The 27,061-nt window shown below is 34.1% G+C and overlaps 1 protein-coding gene across 13 annotated transcripts in view; it reads left to right on the top strand.

Moving 5' to 3' along the window:
- The window catches only part of DLG1 (discs large MAGUK scaffold protein 1), a 284,649-nt gene that overhangs the window by 93,212 nt on the left and 164,376 nt on the right, over positions 1-27,061 (top strand). For 10 of the 13 annotated variants that reach the window (XM_029215162.1, XM_029215160.1, XM_029215159.1 and 7 more), the window contains exon 5: positions 8,225-8,389. In XM_029215162.1, coding sequence (XP_029070995.1) covers positions 8,225-8,389 — 165 coding nt within the window. Of the gene's footprint in view, positions 1-8,224; positions 8,390-17,822; positions 18,557-27,061 lie in introns of those variants that run through there. The other 3 variants (XM_029215170.1, XM_029215169.1, XM_029215173.1) reach the window with 1 other exon arrangement.

Genomic DNA, 27,061 nt, shown 5'->3' with positions numbered 1-27,061 from the left:
GTATAGAAAAGCAACAGACTTCTGTGTATTAATCTTGTATTCTTGCAAACTTAATTCATTTATCCTAATAGTTTTTGCATGGAAACTTTAGGGTTTTCTGTATATAGTTTCATGCCATCTGCAGATAGTGACAGTTTTAGTTCTTCCCTTTCTATTTGGATGCCTGGTATTTCTTTTTCTTGTCTGGTTGCTGTGGCTAGGACTTCCAGTACTATGTTAAATAGCAGTGATGAGAGTGGACATTCTTGTCTTGTTCCTGATTTTAGAGGAAAGGCTTTCAGCTTTTCACTGTTGAGTATGATTTTAGCTGTGGGTTTATCATAAATGGCCTTTATTATGTTGAGATATATTCTCTCTATATCCACTTTGTTGGGAGTTTTTATCATAAATGGACGTTGAATTTTGTCAGATGCTTTCTCTGCGATTATTGAGATGATCATGTGATTTTTAATTTATCCTTCCTTTTGTTAATGTGGTGTATCACACTGATTCATTTGTGAATATTGAACCACCCTTGCATCCCTGGAATAAATTCCACTTGATCATGCTGTATGATTCGTTTTATATATTGTTGAAATTGGTTTGCTAATATTTTGTTAAGGATTTTTGCACCTATATTTATCAGAGATAATTGCCCTTCCCTTCTGGCCTGCGAGGTTTCTGCAGAAAAATCAGCTGATAGCCTGATTCTTTGTTTTTTTATGCTGCGTTTAGAATTCTCTCTTTAATTTTTGCCAATTTAATTATGATATGTCTTGACGTGAGTTTGTTTGGGTTCATCTTTTCGGGACCCTCTGTACTCCTCATACCTGGATATCTGTTTCCTTCTTCAGGTTTGGGAAATTTTCTGTCATAATTTCATCAAATACGTTTTCGACCCCCTTCTCTCCCGCTTCTCCTTCTGTGCCTTCTGTAATGTGAATGTTGGTACACTTGGTGTTGTCCTAGAGATCCCTTAAACAGTTCTCATTTTTTTTGTTTTTCTTTTTGCTGTTCTGATTGGGTGATTTCCATTATTCTATCATCCAGATCACTTATCTGTTTTTCTGTATCACCTAGTCTGCTGTTAATTCCTTCTAGTGTGTTTTTTGTTTCAGTTATTCTTCAGTCTGACTGGTTCTTTTTTATATTTTCTAGATTAAAGACAGTAGAAGGCTTTATACTAAGGATACAAGCCTTAAAAACATTAAAAAGATGGGGAAATGTATTTAGAATGCTCTTATTACAGTCATTTTAAAATGCTCTTATTACAGTCATTTTAAAGTCCCCTTCCTCCTTTATCCCTACTCTCTCATCCCCATTTTGTAATTATTTTCTGGTTTAGGTGTTAGATAAGTTATGCTTGGACCACAGTAGGAGGCTTAGTTTTATGCATTCTAACTATTAACAGTGTTTATATGAAATTTTATGTTAAAATTATTTTGAAAATAGGTTGAGATCAACCTTTAGGTAGTAAGAAATACAAATGAATGTTGCTGTGCAATGTAATAGAGGGCCTGGAAAGCTACTTGGAAATGCTTTCTCAAATAATAATTGTAACCAAAGTAATCCCTTTTTTAAATCACTAATAAGTAATAGAATTTTCCTTTTGGTAACTGTATTTTGTTTTATTAGGCTTTCTTAAAGGTGCCAAGTACAAGGGAACTCAGAAAATTAAGAGTTTCTACTGGCTAGAGATGAGACAATTTCAGCATCAAAAAGGACATTTTTAGTGGATGTAAAGCAATCATATATGTGTAATCCATCATTTTATAATAATTTTTAAATTAAAGTATTCACATACCATAACACTTAACCTTTTAAAGCTGTACAGTTCTGTATACAAGGCTGTGCAACCATCACCACTAACTAATTCCAGAACATTTTTGTCACACCCCAAAGAAGCTCCATACCCACAGCACTTGATTCCTGTTTTCCCTCTACCCCATCCTTGGAAAACACTAATCTACCTTCTGGTTCTGTGAATTTGCCTATTCTGAACATATGTTCATATAAATGGAATTATACAGTATGTGGCCTTTTGCATCTGGCTTCTTTCACTTAGCATAATGTAATCAAAGCTCCATGTTGTAGGATGTATAAATACTTAATTCCTTTTTTATATTTGAATAATATTTCAGTATATGAATATACCACATTTTGTTTATTCGTTCATAAATTGATATACATTTGGATTGTTTCCACTTTGGGGCTGTTATGAAGTGTGATGCTATGAACATTTGTGTACAGGTTTTTGTGTGGATGCATGTTTTCAGTTCTGTCGGATATATACCTAGGAGTGGAATTGCTCAGTCATATGGTAACTCTTTTTACCTTTTGAGGAACTGCCAAACTGCTTTCTAGGGTGCCTGTACCATTTTACATTCCTTCCAGCACTGTTTGAGGATTCCTATATCTTTACATCCTTACCAACATATGTTTTGCCCATCTTTTTGATTATAGCCATGCTGGTAGCTGTGAAGTAATATCTCATTGTGGTTTTGATTTGCATTTTTGCAATGACTAATGATGTTGAACATCTTTTCATGTGCTTATTGGCCAATTGTGTATCGTCTTTGGAGAAATGTCTGTGTAAATCCTTTGCCCATTTTAAAATTGGGTTGTCTTTTTATTGTTGAGTTGAAAGACTTTCTTATGTATTCTAGGTATTTACCAGATACTTACCTTATGTACTGTTTGTGAATAGCCTTATCAAATATATAATTTGCACATATTTTCTCCCATTCTGTGGGTTATCTTTTTGCCTTTTTGATAATGTCCTTTGATGATCAAAATTTTTTTCATTTGTATGAAGGCAGATTTATCTGTTTTTTTCCCCCACTTTGGTTACTTACTGGCTAATACAAGGTCAAAAGACTTGCACTTACGTTTTCTTCTAAGACGTTTATAGTTTTAGCTCTTAAATTTTAGGTGTTGATCCATTTTGAGAAAGAGGTCTAATTTAACTCCTTTGCATCCAGATGTTTGAGCATCATTTGTTGAAAAGATGTTCTTTTCTCATTAAGTTCTCTTGGCACTCATGTTGAAAATCAGTTGACCATAATCTAAGGATACATTTTTGGACTTTTAATTCTATTATTATATTGCTCTGTGTCTATCCTTATGCCAGTATGACAATCTTGATTCATGTAGCTTTGAAGGAAGTTTTGAAATCGGGAAGTGTGAGTCCTCCATTTTCTTCTTCTGTTTCAAAACTGTTTTGACTATTCTGGGTCCTTTCCAGCTCTTTATGAGTATTAGGGTCAGCTTGTCAATTTCTGAAGAAAGCCAGATGGCATTTTGATCGGAATTGCATTGATTGATATGTAAAAACCTCCTAATTGCTTTAGGAGGATGATAGGGAACCAGTTTTTTATCTGTCTTGAAAACTAGTAGATAAAATGACATGTTATTCATGTGTGAATCATACCAATAGGTAACCAAATAGTAAGTGAAGAGACTTACTCTTTTTATACATATATCTTTTAATAAATAAAAAGGAATAATAGAATTAGATTGTCATCACTTTGCAACCATCATTGAATGAATTGATTCAGGCATTGAGTATCAAGAGCTCATAACATCACAAAAAGATATAACCAAGACATTATGTGCTTCTTGATAGAAGAACATAGTACCATCTATAGTCTTGCCAAAGGATTGAACATGAGACTGATCAAGCTATTACATTTAGCTGCCAATTTTCAGGAAGTACAGAAGCCAAGGGAGCACACTGAATGGTCCCATGAATATGAAGTGATTATACTGGGGACCCTACAGGTTAAATGCCTTGAGTTTCTCAGTAATTATAAGGAGTAAAAAGGGATCAAGGGGCAACATACATTAAAGATACATAAAAGACATAAAATTTTTAGTGATTTCTTTCTTTACTTTTCAGAATGAACCATTTCTTGTTTTAAATCTTTTCATACCCCCCCAAATTGCATATGGACATTCATGGATATGCCTCACATGCACATATTGCATGTGCATATAATGTTAATACATACGTACACATATATAAATACACTATTGCTTTGTTTTAAAATGTTCAAGTTGTGTGTGTTAGCTTTGAAACATGCTTTCCTCATTCAGTAATTGTGTCTTCATTTTTTTCTGTTAGAATAAGTAGCTTTTTACCCAATTTAACTTCCACATAACATTTCCTAGGATGACTGTACCATAATTTTTTTAAAAAATCTATTGAAAGGCAGCTTGTTTCCAGTTTTTCTTTATTCCAGACTGTACTATAGGGAATATCCTTCCACATGTATCTCTCTTTAAAGTACATACTAAGTTGTGGAGTATCCTTAAAGTTTGAAAACATGGTATCAAGTTTCCTTCCTTATAGTGTATCTACTGCTAAGGTATAAGAATACTTAAATTTTGCTTTCACTCAATTGAGCATATAACCTGTTCAGTTTTGTAAGTATGTCTATGTTAATTTCAGCCTTACTCAGGATAAAGTTAGTGAATTCTTTTCATTGGTTTTGAAAATAATTGAAGTCTACATGTAAAACCAGGTTTCTTATATCATGTTAAATTAACTGATGTTGATGTGGGCCTGATTGTTGTTTTCCATGTAATTGTACCATTTCACAGAAGGATGTTGTTTAAAAAGTGATGCTGGAAGTTGTGTAATAACTTTCAGCAAATTCATAGCTAAGTTTTTAAAAATATATTTTACAATGTACATGTTTGTCTATATACAACAAATATTTATGCTCCTCACTAATGCTATATCTTCTAAGATTAATTCCTAGAGGTGGAATTACTGGAGGAATAGAAACATTTTCAGGACTTTTGAAACATTTCGCCAGACTGCCCACCAGAAAAAGACCTCTGCCAGGAATGTGATGATTTATGCCCATTTCTCTGAATGTTGGCACTGTAATTCTTACTTACTAAAAAAGTTGAGCATGTTTTTCCTATAAGTTTACTGACCCATTTGTATGCCTTTTGTGAGTATCCCTTTATTAATCTTTGCTGACTCTTTTTTTCAATGATTTATAAAAGCCAGCTTATAGTGGCTAATAATCGTTTATTGTTAGAAACATTTGTTTTCTATTGCACCTTTTTTGTGTCTTTTCTTTATATGTGTGTTTAATTTGGGGGGGGTGTAGTATATAAGTTTGTTTTGTTTTTGTGTATGTGCATACACATTCCCAGCCTGATTTGAGAAACGTGCACTTTTATTTTCTCCCAGTTCCTATAATTAGGATTTCCTTTACTTTTATGTATGGTGTGAGGTAGATTTGGTTTTCTACGTGCGTGAGCATGCAAGAGAGAGAGAAAGAAACAAGTATTCTTTTATAGGTAAAAGAAAAATACTGTTATCTAGTAATTAATTTTCAATTAGAATTTGAAAAGGCTGACTTTTTTTTGGTACAAGTTAATTGAATAAGAAGACCAGACTTAATTAGCTGAACAGCTTTGGCTTTTTATGTTGACTTCACTTAAACAGCTGTATCTTTAGAGACACAGTGTTCAGCTAACATTGGGTAAAAAATGGACAAATCAGTATTCAGGTTTCTTTTTCACCTAGCTTTGAAGTCTTATTTGTATTTATTTTTTAATTGTGGTAAAAATACACATAACATAAAATTTACCACCTTAACCATTTTTGAGTTTACAGTTCAGTGGTATTAAATGCATCCACATTGTTGAGCAGCCATTACCACCATCCGTCCCCATAACGTTTAGTGTAGTAAAACTGAAATTCTGTGCTATTGAACAGTAACTCACAATTCTCTCCTCCCACCAGCCCATGATAGCCACCATTCTACTTTCTGTCTTTATGATTTTGACTACTCTAAGTACCTCATGTAAGTTCAATCATACAGTATTTGTCTTTTTGAGACTGGTTTACTTCACTTAGCATACTGTCTGCAGGGTTCATCCATGTTGTAACATATAGCAGAATTTCCTTCCTTAAAGGCTGAATAATATTCCATTTTGTGTGTGTGTGTGTGTGTGTGTGTGTGTGTGTATACACATATATATACACCTCATTTTGCTTATCTATCTATCCATTGATAGATACTTGGGTTTCTTCCATGTTTTACCTACTGTGAATAATGCTACTATGAACACTGGTGTACAAATATTTCTTCAAGACCCTGCTTTCAGTTCTTTTGGGTATATGTCCAGAAGTGGAATTCTTGAATCATATGGTAATTGTATTTTCAATTTTTGAGGAACCACCTACCATTTTCTGCAATGGCTGGACTATTTTACATTCCCACCAATAGTGCACAAGTGTTCCAATTTCTCTACATCCTTACCAACACTTGTTTTCTGCTTTTTTTTTTTAACCAGTCTTTCTTTTCTTTAATAATTTTTTTATTGAAGTATAGTTGATTTACAGTGTTGTGTTAATTACTGCTATACAGCAAAGCAATTTAGTTATAAATATATATGTATACATTCTTTTTTATTTATATTCTTTTCCATTATGGTTTATCATAGGATATTGAATATAGTTCTCTGTGTTATACAGTAGGTCCTTGGCTTTTTTTAATAGTAGCCATTCCAGTGGTTGTGAGGTGGTACCTCGAGTTTTGATTTGCATTTCTGTAATGATTAGTGATGTTGAGCATCTTTTCATGTGCTTACTGGCTATTTGTATATATTCTTTGGAGTTCTTTGCCCATTTTTGAATTGAGTTGTTTAGTTTTTTGTTGAATTTTAGGAATTTTCTGTATATTCTGGGTATTAATCCCTTATCAGATATGTGATTTGTAAATATTTTCTCCCATTCTGTGGGTTGCCTTTTTACTCTGTGATTAGAGTCATTTGAAGCACAAAATTTTTCAATTTTTATAAAGTCAAATTTGTCTGTTCTTTCTTTTGTTACTTCTGCCTTTGGTGTCATATCCAAAAACTCATAGCCAAACGCAATGTCTTAAAGCTTTTCCTCTAAGAGTTTTATTGTTTTAGGTCTTACATTTAAGTCCTTGATCCACCTTGAGTTAATTTTCGTATATGGTATTAGGTAAGGGTCCAACTTCATTCTTTTATGTGTGGATATCCAGTTTTTGCAGCACGATTTGTTGTAAAAGCTGTTTTTCCCTATTGAATGGTCTTGGCACCCTTGTGAAAAATAATTTTTGTATGTGAGGGTTTATTTCTGGACTCTCTCTTTCATTCCATTGGTCTATATGTCTGTCTTTATGCGAGTACCAAACTGTTTTGATTACTGTAGCTTTGTAGTAAGTTTTGAAATGAGAAAGAGTGAGTCCTTCAGCTTTGTTCTTTTTTTTCATGGTGATTTTGACTATTTGAATCCCTTGAGATCCAAATGAATTTTAGGATGGGTTTTTCTATTTTGCAAAAAATGTCATTGGGATTTTGATAGGAATCGGATTAAATCTGTAAATTGCTTTAAGTAGTATTGACATCTTACCAATATTAAATCTTCAACCTATGAACATGGGATGTGATTCCATTTATTTCTGTTGTCTTTAACTTTTTTTTTCAGCAGGTCTTTTCATTGCACAAGTCTTTCACCTTAGTTATTGCACAAGTCTTTGTAGTTTTCATTGCACAAGTCTTTCACCTTATTTTTTTTGATGCTGTTGTAAATGGAACTATTTTTGTAATTTTCAGGTTGTGTATAAAATGCAACTGTTTGTGTATAGAAATGCAACTGATTTTTGTGTGTCAGCTTTTGTAGGATACAAAGCAGTATATCATACTGCTCTGCTACATTCAGTAGTTCTAACAGCTTTTTTGCTGAGTGTTTATTGATATAAGACAGAGATAATATTACTTCCTTTCTAAGTGGATACCTTTTATTGTTTCTTCTTGCCTAATTGTTCTGGCTATGACTTCCGGTACCATGCTGAACAGAGGTGGTAAAACTGATCCAAATTAAACACAGTTTACATCCAAGTTTTCCCCTGAAGTTGCAAGCCTTCAACAGACTCCAGAGTTCCAAAATTACATCAGACAGATTATGCCTCTGTAATTATTGTTTAGGTGCGGCAACAGATTCCTGGTGTTTCCTACTCTGCCATCTTTCCAGAGTCTGACTTATTTTTAATAATCAGATAAGTTTATTAAAATATTGCATAACTTTAAAATGGAGAACCATTTCTCTCAGACTTTATGTATTAAACTGTAAAAGACACTTTTCATATAGTTAAATATTATGATTTGGGTAGTTATGAAAATCATGATTTGGATTGAACTCATGTTGCTTTTCAGAGCTTCCTCATATTTAATAATTTGCTGTACGTTACAGAAATACCGGTATCAGGATGAAGATACACCTCCTCAAGAGCACATTTCCCCACAAATCACTAATGAGGTGATAGGTCCGGAATTGGTTCATGTCTCAGAGAAGAACCTGTCAGAAATTGAAAATGTCCATGGATTTGTTTCTCACTCTCATATTTCACCAATAAAGGTAAGATAGTAACTTTATTTTGTTGCTATGAATTATTTATTAGTTTTGTTACTAATGTAGCTCATGCTTAGAGAGAACTATTTTTTCATGTAGGATTTTCCCCCCTTGATGTTTTTGGTTTTGTAATTATAAGGAATTTCATAGTATTTGTTAGCATTCTAAAAACATTTTTAAAAATATATATTATAAATGAATTTTATTCAGTGATATGATCTTTAAGCCTAAACGTTCTCATGAAGGAAGTAACTATTATATTTCAAATACCCACATCAAAATATCTTTAAACTTTAAAAAAATATATTAGTAAGTACAGAAAAAGAGCATTAACAGTATCTTTGAAGTCCAGTGTGTGACTTTACCTGACCCCATCACCTTGTCTCTCCCCTCAGAAATAACCACAGTCCTGGTTTCACATATTTAGATTTCTAAACAATATATTGTTTCTTTTGCCTGTTTTGGTTTTTATATAATTGGCATTATACTGTGTCTGTTCTCAACTTGCAGTTTTTGGTCAACATTATATGCCTGAGATTCATTATCTTCACTGCTCTAGAGTTTTCTATTTTATGAATATACTATAATTTACCTTACTTTTGATGGATGTTAAGTTATTTTTGGATTATTACTAGTATTAAAAATGCTGTTAAAATCGTAGGTTATGTATACACATCTTTGTGGATAACACCAGATTATTTTCAAATGGTTCTATAATTTACATTTTCAGCAGCAATATGTAACAGTTTCAATTGATCTGTATTCTCATCAATATTTGGTATTGTTATTTTTGCCATTGTTTTGGGTTTGAAATAGTATCTTACTGTGATTTTAATGTGCATTTCACTGTTTGATAATATTGATCATTCACGTTTCCTATTCTGTGACTTACCCTCTCAAGATTTTTTTTCATTTTTGTAATGGGTTGTTCTTTTTACTGATTTGTGCAAGTTCTTTATATATTCCGGATACTGATCCTTTGTTAGTTGTATGTATTGTGTATAAGGATCATTTCTTACTTGTAAACCTTGAAGTGGGTTTTGTAATTCTCTTTGAGGGATGATTTCATATTACTGATTAAAAATTGTAATGGATTATATAGTACCAGTCAGATTTCAGTTAATAGTTTTTCTAGGTATTTGCCCATTTCATACTTACTTCGAAATATTCTCAACATCCTATTATTTTATGTCTATAGCATATTTAGGTGTAGCCCCTTTTTCATTCCTAGTATTGTTTATTTGTGCTTTTTTTCCTCTTGATCCTTCTTGCCAAAGGATGATCAATTTCAAAGAACCATGTCTTTTAATAGAGAACAGACTGGTGGTTACCAAGGGCGAGGGGGTTGGCGGAGGGATGGAATGGGAGTTTGGGATTAGCAGATGTAAACTTTTATATATGGAATGGATAAACAACAAGGTCCTACTGTATAGCACAGAGAACTATATATCCTATGGTAAACCATAATGGAAAAGAGTATTAAAAATGTATATATATATATATATATATATATATATCTGAATCACTTTGCTGTACAGCAGTATTTAACACAACATTGTAAATCAACTATACTTAAGTAAATAAGAAAAAAAATGTCTAAAAAAAAAAACTCTCCTGTGCCCCTCCCCCATGTGCTGTCACCTCCATCCCCTCTCATACACACATAATCATGAATATATACACGTTTATGCAATATGTAAATGTGTGGCTAGCCTACATATCAATCAAAGATTGTGTTTGGCCAAGGCAATCTGATCTTACTTTGGGACGCTAAATGGGAAAAAAAATCAGTTGTCTATTAGTGACAGAGGCAGTTTTCATTTTATCTTTTCCCCTTTCTCCTCTTATCATTATTATTTTATTTTCTTCTGCTTTCTTTGAGTTTATTCTGTTTGGGATTTTTCCCCTAGTTTCTCAAGTTGGTTACGTAACTGCATTATCAGCCTTTTCTAACAGTGTTTGAATTTGTAAATTTTCCTTTAAATACACTTTAGCTGTAACCCACAGGTTTAATATGAAATGTTTATCATAATTCAAACTTTTTCTGTTACTTTCATTATTATTTTTTTCTTTGCCCCATGAGTTATTTAAAAGTATGTTTCTTAATTTTAAACATACGAGACATTTATTCCAACATGTCTTCTTTCAGATTTTATTTTCTCATCTCATTTTTCCTTCTTCTTAGCTTGGAAGCTATTCTGTTTCTCTTCCTTTAATGGTTATCCTAGAAAATTTTTTTTTCTTTTAGAAATTTTACTATACATATTTTGCTTACAAAAATTTAGACTCAATATATATCTTTTACCCTCATTTTGAACAACATAAGAACCTTAGAACACTTGAATTCTAAGCACTCCCTCCTGCTTTATATGCTGTTCTTATCAGCCGATGCCTATTTTCTCTTGACTGAATTAATAAAGCCTATTTCTTACTTCAGTTGAAAAACCTTCCTGGGTATGTATAATTCTTTTGTTTCTGATATTTTGAATTTTTGATGTTTATGATTGTTACAAATTATCCAAAGCCAATTTGCACACACCCAACTCCTCAGTCTTTTGGTGGTTGTTTGGTAGTTCTGTGTGTATGCAGATTCTGACACAGGCAGACATTAAACAGACAGTGAGCCACATAACATTGTATATAGCCTCTTTAAATGTGATGAAGCCTCAACTTTTTTTTGTTGCATAAAATGCTCACTCTAGGCAAATAAAACAATATTCCAGAGACCAAGATTTTGTTACCCAGAATTTCCAGACATCTTAGGTATTAAACCTTAAGGTGCCATCTCTAAGGGTATAAGCCTCTTCAGAGTCTTTCTTTCCCTTATGCAAGGGTGGATTGTGTCTAATTTAGCCAATCCATATAACTGAAATACAATGGATTTCACCAATGAAAGCCCACTTCATTCATTATGATAATTGGCAAACTTTTGGTATTGATCAAAGATTAACATAACAAAAATCTTATAGCAGCCATTTACTTTATAATGAAATGTTAGCTGACCAGTCTAGGAATGTTAATTCCTGATTAGGACAACTGACTGTCCATAGTAATGGTTCTCAGTTGTCTCAGTTGTGGTGGGATATCGGAACCACCTAAAAAGGTTTTAAAATTTATATCTGAGTGCCATCTCAGAGATTGTGATTTAATTGGTCTGGGGTATAGTCTGGCTTTGGAGAGTTTTACAGGTTCTCCAGGTGTTTGTAGGGGATAGCCACTGTTGAGAAGTAATGCACTAGAACCTAGCTTAATCGAACCACCATACACATATTTCTTTACTGTCTGTCTTGAAGTATTTTAAAGTAAATTTCTGACATCTCTTTATTTAATCCTCACTCTGCAGTGAGACTTAAGTGTTTCTAGTTATTGAGTGAGAAAGCATTATTACTTTTTGAAGATTCTCACTTGCTTCCTTAATTTGACTCTTTTCCCCTTGATTTTCTTACCATAAGAGAATTAAGTGAACTTTGCCTGATTCTTTCGGTATCTGCTTTAAAAATGCTCTTGTCCTTTGCATACAGTTAATTATTACATGTTAAAGGATTATGTCTCCCATAGCATTTTTCCCCCCGAGGGCTTTTTAAAGACAAATTTGACAGAGGCTTATTTAAAGGAGTATGTTATTGAGATTAAAATATCCTTTTACTAACAGTTATAAAACACATCTTTTTCACAGTTTATCTTTTCTGCAATTGACATACATCTTATAGTTGCTGGTGTTATACTATTGCCTTAGTGCAGTGGCAGTTTGAGTATTTGTATGCAAATCTTTGACAAATTTTGGTTAAGATCAAGAAAGTACTAGCCTCAAAGCATCTTTGTATACTGTGGTAATAATTCAGCTGGTCTCAGTGAAAAGCAGCTGGATCTGTCCATCCTTACATGCCATTCTCTTGCTCCTTTTCATTTTGTTTTCTTTTATTAGATATTAACAGCATCAATCTCTGAAACAGTTATAAATATAAGTTTCTGATGCAAATAGGTAGAGCAGTTGGGTATCATCATCGTATTCCCCCTTTGGCTTGCTGGCTCTCTGATTAGGATTTTCATTTCCAGTAGAAGAAATTATCTACTCCTTCATCTGTTTCTAAATCATACTTTACATCTTACTTTTTTAAATGTGAGTTTTTTCCTATTATAAACTTGTTTTACACATTTTCCCATGTTAAATTTTTTTAAAATTTGATACGTAACGTTACATAGTATATTGGTACCTTAACTTGCTGAACACTTCTGGTCTTCGCTATTTGTTATTTCCATTTTTACTAGGTTTTGTAAAGAAGGCTGCAGTGAATCATCTTGGGGCATAAAAAGTATGTTTAGTTGTTTTCTTAGGATGGATTTCCAGAAGTCAAATTACTGGGTCAGAAATCTTGATAGGCTGGACTTTTGACAAACTATATTCTGATACAATTGTAATTTAAGAATTTATTAAAGCTGCCCCATTTGGGGTATTTCTTCCTGCTTCTCCTATCTCATGCATAGATTAAAATTTGAGGAGTGAGCATAGGATTGGGGTAGTGTAATAGCACAATGGTTAGGATTACTTTAACTTTCTGTTAGAGAACCAAATTTTTAAAAAATAACTTTGTTTTGACATAAGAAGGCAAGTTTTAATGTTTTAAAAATTTTTTCAAATAACTGCAAATGTTTTAGGAAGCTCAACAATGGAATATATGTTATTTAAAATATAAATAAGATTATCAGTCTTTTTTTAGAAACAAAAAAGCTAATATAAGGAACTTTTCCACTTTTATAGTATTGTGGTTTGGAATGAAGCAAGTAACTGTTGTACTATACATAGAACTCAGTATATGAATTATTATTTTTGCAATTTGAAAAATTATCTTTGAATAGTAGCAGTTTGCTGAGTAGAATGTAAATTAGGCACTGCTTTGTTCTTCACAGTTCTTATAAAAGCTAATAGAAAAATAAGATTAATAGATGATTGCTTTAAAAATCAACAGAATATTAGTTTTGTTTATCAAATAACATGCATTTACCATTTATTAAACATCTATGTTAGTAAGTTTGTTAGGCTTCAGTGACTGGTATTTTTTATGGAGAGATAGTTATAACACGGTATGATGTAACATGAAAAAATAAAGAGAAGTTAAATTCTTGAAGTATTGTAAAAAAACAAAGTTGATATTTGGACAAGGTGTTGAAGGATGTATACAATATGCTAATTCAGAGGAGAAGGCAGTTACTGGAGAAAATAAGTACAGTAGGAGGGTGATAGTCTGAGGAGACTGTAAAAATGCAGAGAAGTTCATTATATTGTAGTTGATGTTTAGGATGGTTGTTAGGAAATGAGGACAAGGTGTGAAGGACCTTGATCCTGAGCTGATGAGTGGGCTTATGAAGGGTTTGCCACCATGAAACATGCTTTGAAATAATCTGTCAGGGTCTTGTAGTGCTAGTGCTGATTCTCATTACTGAAGTAATGAATGAAATAAGAGAGTGATTGAAAGTTACTTTATTCAGGCCTTAGCATAAAACATAAAAGTAACTATGATTTGGACTTCCCTGGCGTCCAGTGGTTAAGACTCCGTGCTTCCACTGCAGGGGGCACTGGTTTGATCCCTGGTCAGGGATCTAAGATCCTGTATGCCATGTGGCACAGCCAAAAAAAAATAGTTTTTTAAAAAAGTAATTATGATTTAAGACTCTAAAAGGGAAAGTTTCTTGCCAGTGCTAGACAGTTTCAAGAAAGAAATTGTTGATATAATGGTGAAAAACTGTAATGTGGAAGAAAAGGACAGACACAGTGGGTAAATTCTTGTGGTATATGAAAATCTTTAAAAGTAAGCTTCAGTTTTAAACAGTTCTAAATATAGTAGTATGGTACTAATAAGAACAGTGTCAAGATTCCTAAAACTGAAAATGATCTAAGAATTAGGAAAAATGGTCAGAACAGTAAATTGAACAAGTAAACAAACAAAACCTCAGCCTTTTTCAAAATAGATTTAAATCTAGATGAAATGACAAGGGTGACATGGCTTAGTGTGGGATATTGCAATGGTCATTGAATAAAAGAGTTCATATTTTGCTTTTGTCTTCAATGACGGAAAATTATGTTTAATGTGTGTAAAGTAAATGTAGTTACAAGGGGCTTGAAATTGAAGACAGAACAGGATATGTGAACAGATAATTATTATAAATAAGTGTATCTTCTAGCCTGGACACATTTCATCCAGTAGTACTGAGAATACTATCAAATGAAATCACCAGCAGCAATTGGTAGTTTTTCAAATATTGTGAGAAATGGAGGTAGCAGAAGAATGGATATAAGCAAACATATGCCTATTGAACTAAATGCTACAGGAAGAGAATCTTTCCTATTTTGAGTGCATACTGAGTGCTTTGTTGAAGTCAACTTTGTTTTTACAACTCTGGAATATATTGAAATACTTTTGAATTTTATCTTTTTTGGATGACCCTGGAGTACTAAGTTGAGCACACAGTTTGCATACAATTTGACCACTAGATGGCGCTCATACAGAAGCGATTTGTATATATATGATCACTTTTTTCTAGATAAATAACAAATCTATGTTATCAATCTTCTTAGTCTTGTCTTAGTACAGCTGCATGTTTTGAAATTTAGTAGGCCGTATTATAAAGATAAAAAGGTAAGGAAAATGCTTGTTGCATTTACAGTACTTTGGCTTTGTGGTTACTTAGTAATTTTTTTCCTAATATTTTAGAGTTTCAATATTGTTTTTCCTCTCATCCTTCAACCTTTTAAAAATTTTCACTAAAATTACTTAATCATTGCCTTTGTTACCATACCTGAAGACTTCTGCGTTTAATTGCAAGTTTGGAAAAGGGTACAAATAATTGAGGGCCTATCCTATATAAATTTTTGAACTGTCTTTACTTCCATTTAATGTTATAAAATAAACATTTCTAACAGTCATAAATTTTTCATAATCATATTTAAAGTATGTAATCACTAAATGGATGTACTTAGTTTACTTATGCTTTCTCTTACTGTTTAGAGTTCTGCTATAGATAATATTATTATCATTCTGTGAAAAAGAAAAACTGTACAGAAAAAAGAATGTTAGGTGCAGAGTATTGCTCAGTGGTAGAGTATTTGCAGAAAAAAAAAGTCCATTCTTTATATATCATATTAAAATCTTAATAGTGTTCTTTTTGATGATTTAAACGTTGTGTAGTATTTTTTAAAATTCACTATTTTAAATAGACTTTCCAGGTTCTATAATGAATTTAAATTTTGGTTTAACGAAATAGAGCTTATATTTCCGATATGTGACATGGGTATGGTTATTCTAAAGCAGAGATCAGTGAGGAGTTGGTTGCCTCTGCTTCCCAATCAAATCATATGAAACCAATTGTGATTTAGGTACATATATGGTTTTGTATGTGTGTATTGACTGTTGTGCAATCGATGAGATGATCCTAGATTTCCGTAGCTCAGGTAATGGGACATTTTCATTAAAAAGCCTTTCTCAAAACTCAAAGTTGTTTTCTTGATGTCGATTTGAATAGGAAATTTATATATTGAGAAGTATTTCTTCTCTGTACTCGGGATATATGGGATGGAGCGTTCATCAGCTTTCGATTGTTCCCAAGCTCTTTGGCTCTCTAGCATAAGAAATCATTGTATACGAATGCCTCACTGTTCCATCTGTGTTGGTACTGTTTGCAACTTGAGTAGGATATTTGCACTCAACATTCATTTTCAGTATCCTTATCCACGACTTCCGTGGTGGTCCAGTGGTTAAGAATCTGCCTTCCAGTGCAGGGGACGTGGGTTTGATCCCTGATTGGGGAACTAAGGTCCCACATGCCACAGGGCGACTAAGCCTGTGCACCACAACTACTGAGCCCACGCCCTCTGGAGCCCTCACGCGCTGGAGCCTGCATGCCGCAATTAGAGAGAAGCCTGCGCACTGCAACAAAGACCCAGTGCAGCCAAAATTTTTAAAATATCCTCATCCTTACAAATCCAGAGTAACAGAATCTGTATAAATTTTAAGGTTCCCCCTCCCACCCTGGCTTTCCATCATATACAGATCAAGACACATATTTTGGGGCCAAACCAATTACTAGAGCATTTGTATAAACCACATAATCAGTTCTTTATTAAGTACCTGGTCCATAGTAAAATTTATTTTTAGGAGGTTTTATTTTTTTTCTTTTAGAGAGGATTATTAGTTCTCTGTCTACCCTTAGTGTTTTCCTCTAGTCCCCTACCCCCAAATAGATAAGATCAATCTGTGTAGGGCCATAAAGCTGCCAGCTACTGTCTGTACAGTTCTTGGGAAGAAGCAAACTTTGTTATAATCTGTCACAAAACATCTTACTTCCAAAAGTCCCACATGACTCTCAACCCTTCTTGGGCATGTGTTTGTATCTTAGAGACAGAATCATAGAGACAGTGTTCGCATCTTTTCTTGCCAGATCAGGATTTGCAGTAGTCCTAGAGGTTGTAGTTTGCCAATGCTACTTTCCAATAGACTGCATTTAGTTGGTGCTGGTAAGCAAAAGCAAGCAAGATTTTGTTGGTCCTCATTCATGGCTGAGATTGGGGATTATGATGTACTTATATCAACTTAAAAATTGAATTACTCAACTATTAGTAAGTTATCAAGTAGCATTTTTATTCATATATTGTTTTTAATGGCGATATGTTGTTTTATATACTAATGTAGCATAGTATTAAGAGGACAGACTTAGGAATCTGTAGTTCTCAAACTTGAGGGTGCTTAAGAGTCTCTTAGGGGGGCTTTTCAAAAATGAAAATTCCCAGATCTCCCTTACCCCTAAAAATTCTATTGGGAAGGGGATATCAGTCTGTATTTTTTTTAACCAGCACCCGAGGTGATTCTGAGGTGGACTACTGTGTTGAGAAACACAGACCTAGATATTAGATGTTAGAAAGTATCTAGTTAGCAATCAAACAGTATTATTTTTTGAACCAGAGTATTATTTTATGTCATGTTGGATAAAATATGTTTTACTGGCTATAAAACAAAAAATTTATGTTTAATTCTTTTGCATTTTTACAAATTCATAACTTGGTAATCTTAATGTTTATAACATATGAGAGAGATGATGCTGATAATAGCACTTTTTTATCACAAAAGTCCCAGAAGCCAAATACTTATTTAGCTAATTATTCTGTTTCTGTCTTCAGACTCAGTTAATCAAAGCATTTAAAACCAATATGTTAAATAAAATTATCAAGTTACATTCCAAATGGATTTCTCTCTGTCATTAGATCCTCAGAGTTTAATGTAGATAGTACCTTTTAAAACCTTAGTGCTATTTAATGTAAGTGCCTTCCTGATGTAGAAATTTATATGTGAATAGAAAGATTTCTTTAGTAAAATTGTTTTAAACAATCAGAACTGTTGGCAGAGAGAATCCTCTTTATTTTTAAATTCAGTTCATATTTATAATTTATTTAAGCAGCGAAGATGCCATTGGATTTTACTTCAGACTGTGATTGAAACTTGGTAATCCAGGGTTTCTCCACCCAGTGCATTGAATCAGGCAGCCCCAAAGGGTCTTGGTAGTCCAGTGTTTATAACATCCTTCTTTACCTGCTAATCGACCTCACTTCCTGGATTTCAGTCCGTCTAGTTATCAGCTAACAAAAGAGCAGCTTTTCCTGCAGACGCTGGTGAAAAAATAATCATGAGAAAGAAAACCACCTTATGTCGTCTTTTTTGTCTAGAAATATAAACTCAGCCATGATACAGCTAACAGGTACAGAGGGAAGATGCAAGCTCTTTCATGGGAAGAAATTACAGAGAAAATGAGCATCATTTCTCAAGGTTTTTATTTTCCCTGATCTACAAGTGATGCTGCTGTAATTCTAGCTGCAGTTTTTACCGATCATTCACCACTCAGCAGCTGGTAGAGAAGTAAGACTGCTTGGCAACCACCTGCAGGGCTGCAGAGATGAATTACATTTTCGGGAACAACACACTTCTGTACTCCCGCGCCAGTCGAGGAGGCAATACTAGCTCTAGCCATGGCTCAGTAGGCCCAAAGCAGAAACACTGGGCGAAAAAGGGCTCATCAGATGAACTGCAGGCTGAGCCAGAACCTTCACGCTGGCAGCAGATAGTTGCATTTTTCACTCGAAGACACAGCTTTATTGACTGCATCTCGGTAGCCACCAGCTCCACCCAGGTAACATACCACTTGTTGAAATTATTTTCGGTTCATGTTGCTTTGCAAAAATGTATTAGTATAGATTTCTTATTATTAAAACATAGTCTTATGCCCTGAAACCTTGGATACGCAGAAATGTATGTTTTCAGTCCATCTATGCAGGTCTTTAGCGTGAAAGGGGAAACAAAAATATTTTCCCTTTTGCTCTTATGTAATGCCAAACAAAACAGTCTCAGATTCTGTTGAATGACTTCTCTAAAAATATAAAGCCATTCATACATAAATTAAAATGTAAATAATGCTTGTCTCCTTATTTTCAGATTGTGTTAAACGCTATAAAGCATGATGTTTGACCAAAGAAAATACCTGTTTGTATAGCTTTTATATGTCATCAGATAACCTCAGGAGATTGTTATAGTAAAGAAACAGAAGATAATTTGAAATATTTTTATTTTCTAGTGTTTTGAGTATAGATTAAACTGAATACAATTGGCTATTGTATATACTAATATCTTAAAATTATTACATTATGGTTTATTCAAGGGATTTAATGAATCCTTCCATTTCTATAAATATATTATCTAGGGTTAATTGGAAAGCAGTAAACTTGTGTAATTACATGATTATAGGAATATTTTATCAAATATTCAATTGACAGTGTAAAGAGCTGAGCAAACACTAAAAGTCCTCAAATTAAAAAAAAAAATCACATAAAACCACTTCTTTTTGAGGAGTGAGTATTAAAAATATAAGGAAAATATAAAGTTAATCATAATTTGAGTGAAATACCTATTATTTGGTATTAAAGGAGGGTTGGGGGAATATTTTTATTTTAAAACATGTTTTTAATAGATATTCAACTTTAGTAAAAATGAAAGCATAGAAATTAGTCTAATTTAAAAAACAAGGTGAGAATGCTTTTGTCCTTTAAATTTAAATTAAAATGTATACACATACCTTAGGGCCTTTTAAAAATAAATTCCTTTAAAACCATCTTTTTTTTTTTTTTTTTAGTAATTAGAAGCAGCACAGTAAGTATAAGGTAACTGTCAACAGCTTCTTCTTGTTTTTGGTTACTAGAATTTTCTTTCAATAGTTTTTATTTCTAAGTAATGTCAAATTTCTTAAGTAAAAATATTCTTGTTTTTTTCTTAGATGTTTGAGAGGAATGGAATTACTGGGCTAGGGAGAGTCATTAATAGTTTTTATGTAGGCAGTGAGATTACTTATAATCAAAACTTACTCAGAGGCAACGATTGATTTAACTCTTAGATTGAATACTGCCCCAAGAATTTAACTAACTTGATTTTGACTACAATTACATATACCAAAAAGGGACACAGAGACTAAAGCTTAGCATTGTTATTCATTCTATGTTAGTATTAAGTGATATTTTTCCATTGTCAATAAGAAAGATCTGTTTAAAACTTCAAATACACACAACTATATGTATATACACACACCCAACCAATGATATATAATTCATCTTGTAAAAGGCATACAAATGAAAGACAAGCAAAATAGTTTACATAGAAAACTACTGAAACCATGGAATTACATTATAGTTACTTAGGAGTTGGGCCGAAAAGTTGCTATTGTATTGCACTAAAATAGCCACAATTTTAATAAAAACTCTATTTGCAATTGATCCTACAAAGCCATTTAAAATTTTATCTTCCTCCCGTTTGGTTCAGATCACTTGTGTATACTGAAAAATTACTATTTTTCTTTCTTTCAGCCCTCTTTCTGTTACTTATTTTGTCTTTTTCATTATCTTTGTATTTCATATCTATAAATGTAGACTTTAGGACAGAGTTTTAGCTTATATTTCTCCAGCTCTGGAGAACCAACATCATTTTGCATTCTATGTTATTTTTCTCACTAATGAGTTGGATATTTTATATATCCAAGTCTTTTGTTGTAACTCACTGGAATTCATTTTATAGGATAAAATATAATAGGACTGAGAAAGAATGTTAGGCATATTTAAATTTTAGTTGATGCTAGGATACATTTTTCTGTTTCATTTACTGACTCATGGCTACCAGTTTTATTTTGTAACATAAGAGGATTTTTATATTGTTAAAAACAAAGTAGATTAATGAAATTTTAGTTTATTGAGCATATGCTATATACCTATGAATATATATGTATGATAGTGTTTTGTTCTGTCAATGATAAATAGCAAAAGTGATGACCAGGTCTCCTGTTTCACTATTGTCAGAAATATTCTTTTCTAAGATTGGATAGCAAGATTAACTTTGAATCTAATTCCTTATAACTATGATGCATGGTACTTTTAGCAGTTTGGAGAGTTGTTATTAAGTGCAGTTTTAGTAATTTGAAAGTCATTACTCTGATTTCATATCCCACCAAATAGCCTCTATAAATAAAAAATAAAATGTACTTTACAGATTCACTTAAATTGCTCATCTGTTTAAGATATTTGTGTTCACAACTAAGATTTTGTGTCAGATTCTACTGTAATATGTGGAACTTAGTAGGAAGTCATTAATATTTTTAAATGTTAGGGAAGCCAAGTGGTTATAAATTTCTGCAGGACCCCAGCTTCTAGGATGGTACTTGCCATGTAGTTGGTGCTCAGTAAATGTTTATGGAATTGATTGATTAATTACCATTTCAATCACCTGAAACCTTGTTAGCTCATGGCCTTCCGAAATAATGGCACCTAACCTGAAACCTCTTGGGTACCTATATTTATTGGATTCACTCTATTGCCGTCATACGTGCCTTTGATTCTTCACAGTAGCCCATCTCTTCCTCCACTTCCCTTTTCTTCCCCTCCATTCTTCAGACTTTCTTCAAGCTGCACAAACCCCCCATGTACCTGATTTCCTCACCCCTTTGAATCTTTACCCATGATGATAACCATACAGCTTAAAGACTATGTCTAATTTTTGTCATTTGGCTGTATCCCAAAAGTTTACAATGTGAGGTTTTATTGTTTCTTTGTTTTTAGTGTTAAACTAAGATGAGTTTCTTGTGAATTATTTTACTTTGGTGTAAGGTTTTCTATTTTGAGCTTCATACTACTTATGTTCTTAATTTTGAATAGTCATTATAATATAGAAAACGTGGGCTACTCATTGTCAAGCCCTCCTCAGTTCCTCACTTCAGCCTTCTTCCTCTTCTTGTATTTATGATCCTTTGATGCCAGTCTGCCCTGTCCTGTTCAGTGATGCAGCCCTGTTAAATCCAAGACCAATTTTTATATTCAACAGGGCTTTAAAAAACTCTAGCACAATACTTCTAGACTTTGCTACTTGATTATCTCCTAAGTAAAAGCTTTTATCTACTTGGTGATGTCAGTGTTTATTAACGAAAATAGTAATCATATATAAACTTTGAACAGCTGTAACGTGGTAGGTCACTTCGGATGTATATTTGGCAGTTGTTCCCATGTTTTGGATTACTTCAAAATCCCTATTGTGGGTCATTATAAATATTCAAATAGAATTTCCACCCTCCCCCAGATAATTGACATGCCAAATTAAGCTGAAAACAGCAAAATTCTCTTCCTAGGAGTGAATGGAACAGGCATAATGACTTATAATTGAAGCAGAACAATAAAATTTTAACAAGAGTGAATATTAGCCACATGAATTGAATAATATGCTTTTTAGAGGAAGAAACTCTGTCCTAAATTAAAATACAGGAAAACGCTGTTCAGATAGATTCCCACTGTTCAGATACCAGAAAAATAAATAGGCTAATTTGTATGAAAAGAATATGATTTGTCCTAAACAGGTACATTCTGGAGTAGAAAGGATTTAATTTTTAGAGCTATGCATTGGCTATATTGTCCCCAAATGAAGATAATAGCATCAACTTCATTGAGTTAATTGTATTAAATGATTAAATGCATGTAACACTTAGAACAGTGCCTGGAAGCTATTATTGTTGTTATTTTTATATTGCTTAATTTTAATAGTCTTCAACAAATTCAAATTAGATAATTAGGAATTACAGTATCTAGGATGGTGCAGTTCATTCAGACATTCAGTAAATAGTGTTGACTGCATAAGTTCCTGTGAGTGCAGGCTGTACAGTTTTTAAAGAACCACATATCTCAACACCTTCAATTGCAGGATATAAAGGAGGGACCCCAAAGAGCACTTCAAATTCTTGGTGAGACACCAATTTCCTGACCTTGCTTTCCCACCCAACACTCCCTTCTGCAAATGCTAAACCAGTCACAAGCAGACAATTAAATTTAACTGATTATCCACCTTTTACCAACCATACCATCAGGACATCTTAATCACTAAAAAAAGTTGAAGCCTTGGGGCTTCCCAGGTGGCGTAGTGGTTGAGAGTCCGCCTGCCGATGCAGGGGACACGGGTTCGTGCCCCAGTCTGGGAAGATCCCACATGCCGCGGAACAGCTGGGCCCGTGAGCCATGGCCGCTGAGCCTGCACGTCCGGAGCTCCGCAACGGGAGAGGCCACAGCAGTGAGAGGCCCGCGTACCGCAAAAAAAAAAAAAAAAAAAAAAGTTGAAGCCTTCCAGATCACCTTCACTTAATTTCCTTATCTCTGTTTGACTCTGGTATATCTCCAATATGTTTTAAACTCCCATTTATCTGTGACCTCCCAATTTCTTTCACTCTGCCCTTTGGAACTCCCAGTTCGTGATCAGCAAAATTTCCTTTTTCCTCAAACTCTTCTGTGATGGTTCATCTCACCTTTTTTTCTCTCATAGAAAACTGGTGTTCCCCCAAGAGTACTTTTTTTTCTTTAGCCCTCACAAAAAGTGGAATTTTTATCTGTCATGTCCCATGTACCTTGGGACCAACAAGTGGAGTTGATGTCTTCCTTGCTGATCATTGGTATATGGATGATTGTACCTCCTCCCTTTTAAAAATGTATATATCATCAGACAGTATTTTCTACTTCCCCTCCTTGTCTAGTCATCTGCATCTTTCACAATCACTCCTACTCATTGATGATTTGAACTGTCTTTTCTCTGTCCACTATTCATGTAATCATTCTTAGTGATTTTCAGTATCCTGGTATGATCCTTCCAAAATCTTGACTTCTCAGTTCTTTGATATCCTTGCCTCTAGGAGTCTTTATTTTTTCTTTCACTTGACTGACCTGCTGAAATGGTTATATTCAAGACCTCATTACCATTGACTGAACCACTTACAAAATCTCAGCTGCAAGCATTTCAAACTGACTAGCACTTCCTTTCTTTTCAGCTCACCTCCCCTACAACAATTTTTTTTTTACCCTTTAAAGACTTCCAGCCCAACTTTTTATTATCTATCATTTCTTTCATGCTCTCACTTCCCTCCTTGCTTTGCTCACATTCCTTGGTCCATGACTGTAAACACTGCCTTTCATAATCTTAACTCTCTTGCTCCTCTGTCACTTCATTGGTAAGATCTAACCTTGGTTAATTGCAACTCTGCCTCCTCCACATCAGCTCCAAAGCTGCCCATTAAACTTCCAATACCTGTTTCCTGGCCCTCATTCTCAATTGATGGTCTTATTCTGTATTCCATCCTGTTAAAATAAATGATCCACTTGTGTTCTTAAATCTCACCCTTCACTTCTGTACTAGATCTTCATTTTTGACTGTTCAGGGACTTGTGAAATTCTCTCTTCTCTTCATTGCATTGTCCGTCTTTCCCTCCATACTGGATTATTCCCATCAGCGTACATACCCGCTAAAATACCTTTCATTAAAACAACCAGCCAGAAACCCTCTAGGACTAGACTGTCAGATCCAGTGATCAGTTCTCAATCTTTATTTTACTCGACCCCACAACAGCTTTTTACACAACTAACTGCTCTCTCCTTTAAATTCTCCTTTGACTCTTGAACACCATTCTCCTGATACTCTCCCTACCTCAGTTTCCTTTGCAGTATCCTCCTCCTCTTCTTACCACTAATAGAGTAACTCAGGGCATCAGTCCTTGAACTTCTCTCTTTTTATACTAATATTTCAGATGATCTCATCCACGTGCCTTTAAATACATCAGTACTCATATCTTCAGTCCAGAGCTATTCCCCGTACACTAGACTTGTGTGTCTGGCTTTCCTACTCAGTATCTCCACTTGGATTAAGTATCTGAAAGTTAACATGTCAAAAACAGAGTTTCTAATTTTATTGTTCTGTCCCATCTTCATTCAGTGTACCAGTCACTGAGATGTTGAATATGAAAACCCTTGGAATAATCTTCTGTTCTTTTTCCCTTTGCTCCACATGCAACTTAATAGCGAATTCTGAGGGCTCTGTGTTTAGGATATATTATGATCTAACCACTTTTCACCACTTCTACAACTACTAATTCAAATTATTTAATTTGTTGCCTGAACTATAGCAGTAGATATCTATCTGGTCTCCCTAGCTCCATTCTTTACTCTCACCAGTCTGTTCTTCACCCAGCAGCCAGTCATCCTTACAGAATGTCAGTTCTTGTCAGTACCTTGTTTTTACTCTCCTGTGGCTTCCCATTCGATATATAATAAAATTCTAAATCCTTCTTTACCATAGTCCAAAAGGCCCTTTATTATCTAGCCCCTGGCAGTATCTCTAATCCCATTTCCTACTGCTCCCTCAATTACTTTGTTCCAGCTGTATTGGCCTTGTTCCTGTTCCTCAAATATATCAAGCATGTGGCCATCTCAGAACCTTAATCTTGCTGTTTCTTCTGCCTGGAACATTCTTTCCTCAGATATTCTCATAGTTTATTTCCTCACTTCCTTCAGATTTCTGCTCATCTGTTACCTTCTCAGAGGGTCTTCCTCGATTCTTGTCTAAGGTAGCAGGCACTTCTTCACTCCAAATGTCCCTGACTTCTTACCTTTTTAAATATTTTTCTTCATAGCACTTAATACTACTTGATTCTTTATTGTTATATATTTTTAATCTGTCTGAATTCTCTCTTAGACCTTCTGTGAAACATATCACACTTTAGTGTTATACTGATCCTCTAGCTGATGATTCTCTTGTTATTTACCCTTATGGAAAGAAATACCCTTGAGGAGGTGAGACAGGGAGAGAAGAGGAGAAAAAACATTCGGTTTCCTTATAACTAGGATGAGTATATAATTCATCGACCAAACTTGGAGTACTTTTATGGAAAGAGGGAACTTCCCAGGCAAACAGAGGCATGTGGTGTCATCATCTGTAACCATTTATCTTCTGACAGTTCCTACCAGGCAGCAGGTCTAAATATTCACACCAAGACATTTCCACACTGGACCAACACGGATTGGCCTAATTTTCTTACCTATGTATGTTTCAAACATTTGGCCTCATGCCTAATAATAGTTGTGTTTTGAGTGATAGATCAAATATATATATATATATATATATTAATCTCTAAGGAATAAAATTGCTTATATTCAGTAGTATAATGCCTTTGTATTAAACTAGAATATATAGAGAGTAAGTAGATAATCCTCTTAAGCGACTTTGGAAATGCCAAGTCTGATAGTAGAATAGTTTCCAGGAGAATGGGTAGAAATAGTCTCTTTGAGTATTGATTTAACCAAGCAATCAAAGTTAGGATAAAAATTCTGTTATACTTGGTTGTGAGATGCTGTCTCTTGGCAAAGTTTAATTTCCTACTCAAAAGGCCAGTAATTTTGTAAAATTAATAACATTACTCAGATTTGGAAATTGTTTCCCTTTTCACCCAAAGAATATCTACTCAAAAATATGTTTAAATGGTGTTTGAGACCCAGTCATTTGTATAGTTGGACACTTTAGAAAAGCATAAAGATGAAGATTAAACAAAAAGTTTACAATGGTTATATTCGCTTTTAAAAAATACCAGATTGGGGCTTCCCTGGTGGCGCAATGGTTGAGCATCTGCCTGCCAATGCAGGGGACACGGGTTCGAGCCCTGGTCTGGGAAGATCCCACATGCCACGGAGCAACTTGGGCCCGTGAGCCACAACTACTGAGCCTGCGCGTCTGGAGCCTGTGCTCTGCAACAAGAGAGGCCGCGACAGTGAAAGGCCCGCGCACCGCGGTGAAAAGTGGTCCCCGCTCGCCGCAACTAGAGAAAGCCCTCGCACAGAAAAAAAGACCCAACACAGGCAAAAAATAATTAATTAATTTAAAAAAAACAGATTGACCATACAATCCATCAGTTGCATTCCTTAGTTTTTACCCAAATGAGTTGAACATTTATGTCCACATGAAAACCTGCACACAGATGTTTATAGCAGCTTTATTCATGATTGCCAAAACTTGGACGCAACCGAGATGACCTTCAGTAGGTAAATGGATAAACTGTGGTACAGCCAGATAATGATATGTTATTAATCATTAAAAAGAAATGGAAAGATGTGGAGGAACTTTAAATGCATATTTCTAAGTGAAAGACACCAATCTGAAAAGGCTACATACTGTATGCTTCCAACTATATGACATTCTGGAAAAGGCAAAACTATGGAGACAGTAAAAAGATTAGTGGTTGCCAAGGGTTAGGAAAGAGGGAGAGATGAATAGAGCACAGAGGATTTTTAGGCCAGTGAAACTATTA

The sequence above is a fragment of the Monodon monoceros genome, unplaced genomic scaffold (assembly GCF_005190385.1).
Source record: "Monodon monoceros isolate NGI ecotype Baffin Bay Population unplaced genomic scaffold, NGI_Narwhal_1 Super_Scaffold_11, whole genome shotgun sequence".
NCBI classification, from domain to species: Eukaryota; Metazoa; Chordata; class Mammalia; order Artiodactyla; family Monodontidae; genus Monodon; species Monodon monoceros.
Note: the sequence above shows the minus strand (reverse complement) of the source record. Positions and strands in the feature narration are given on the sequence as shown.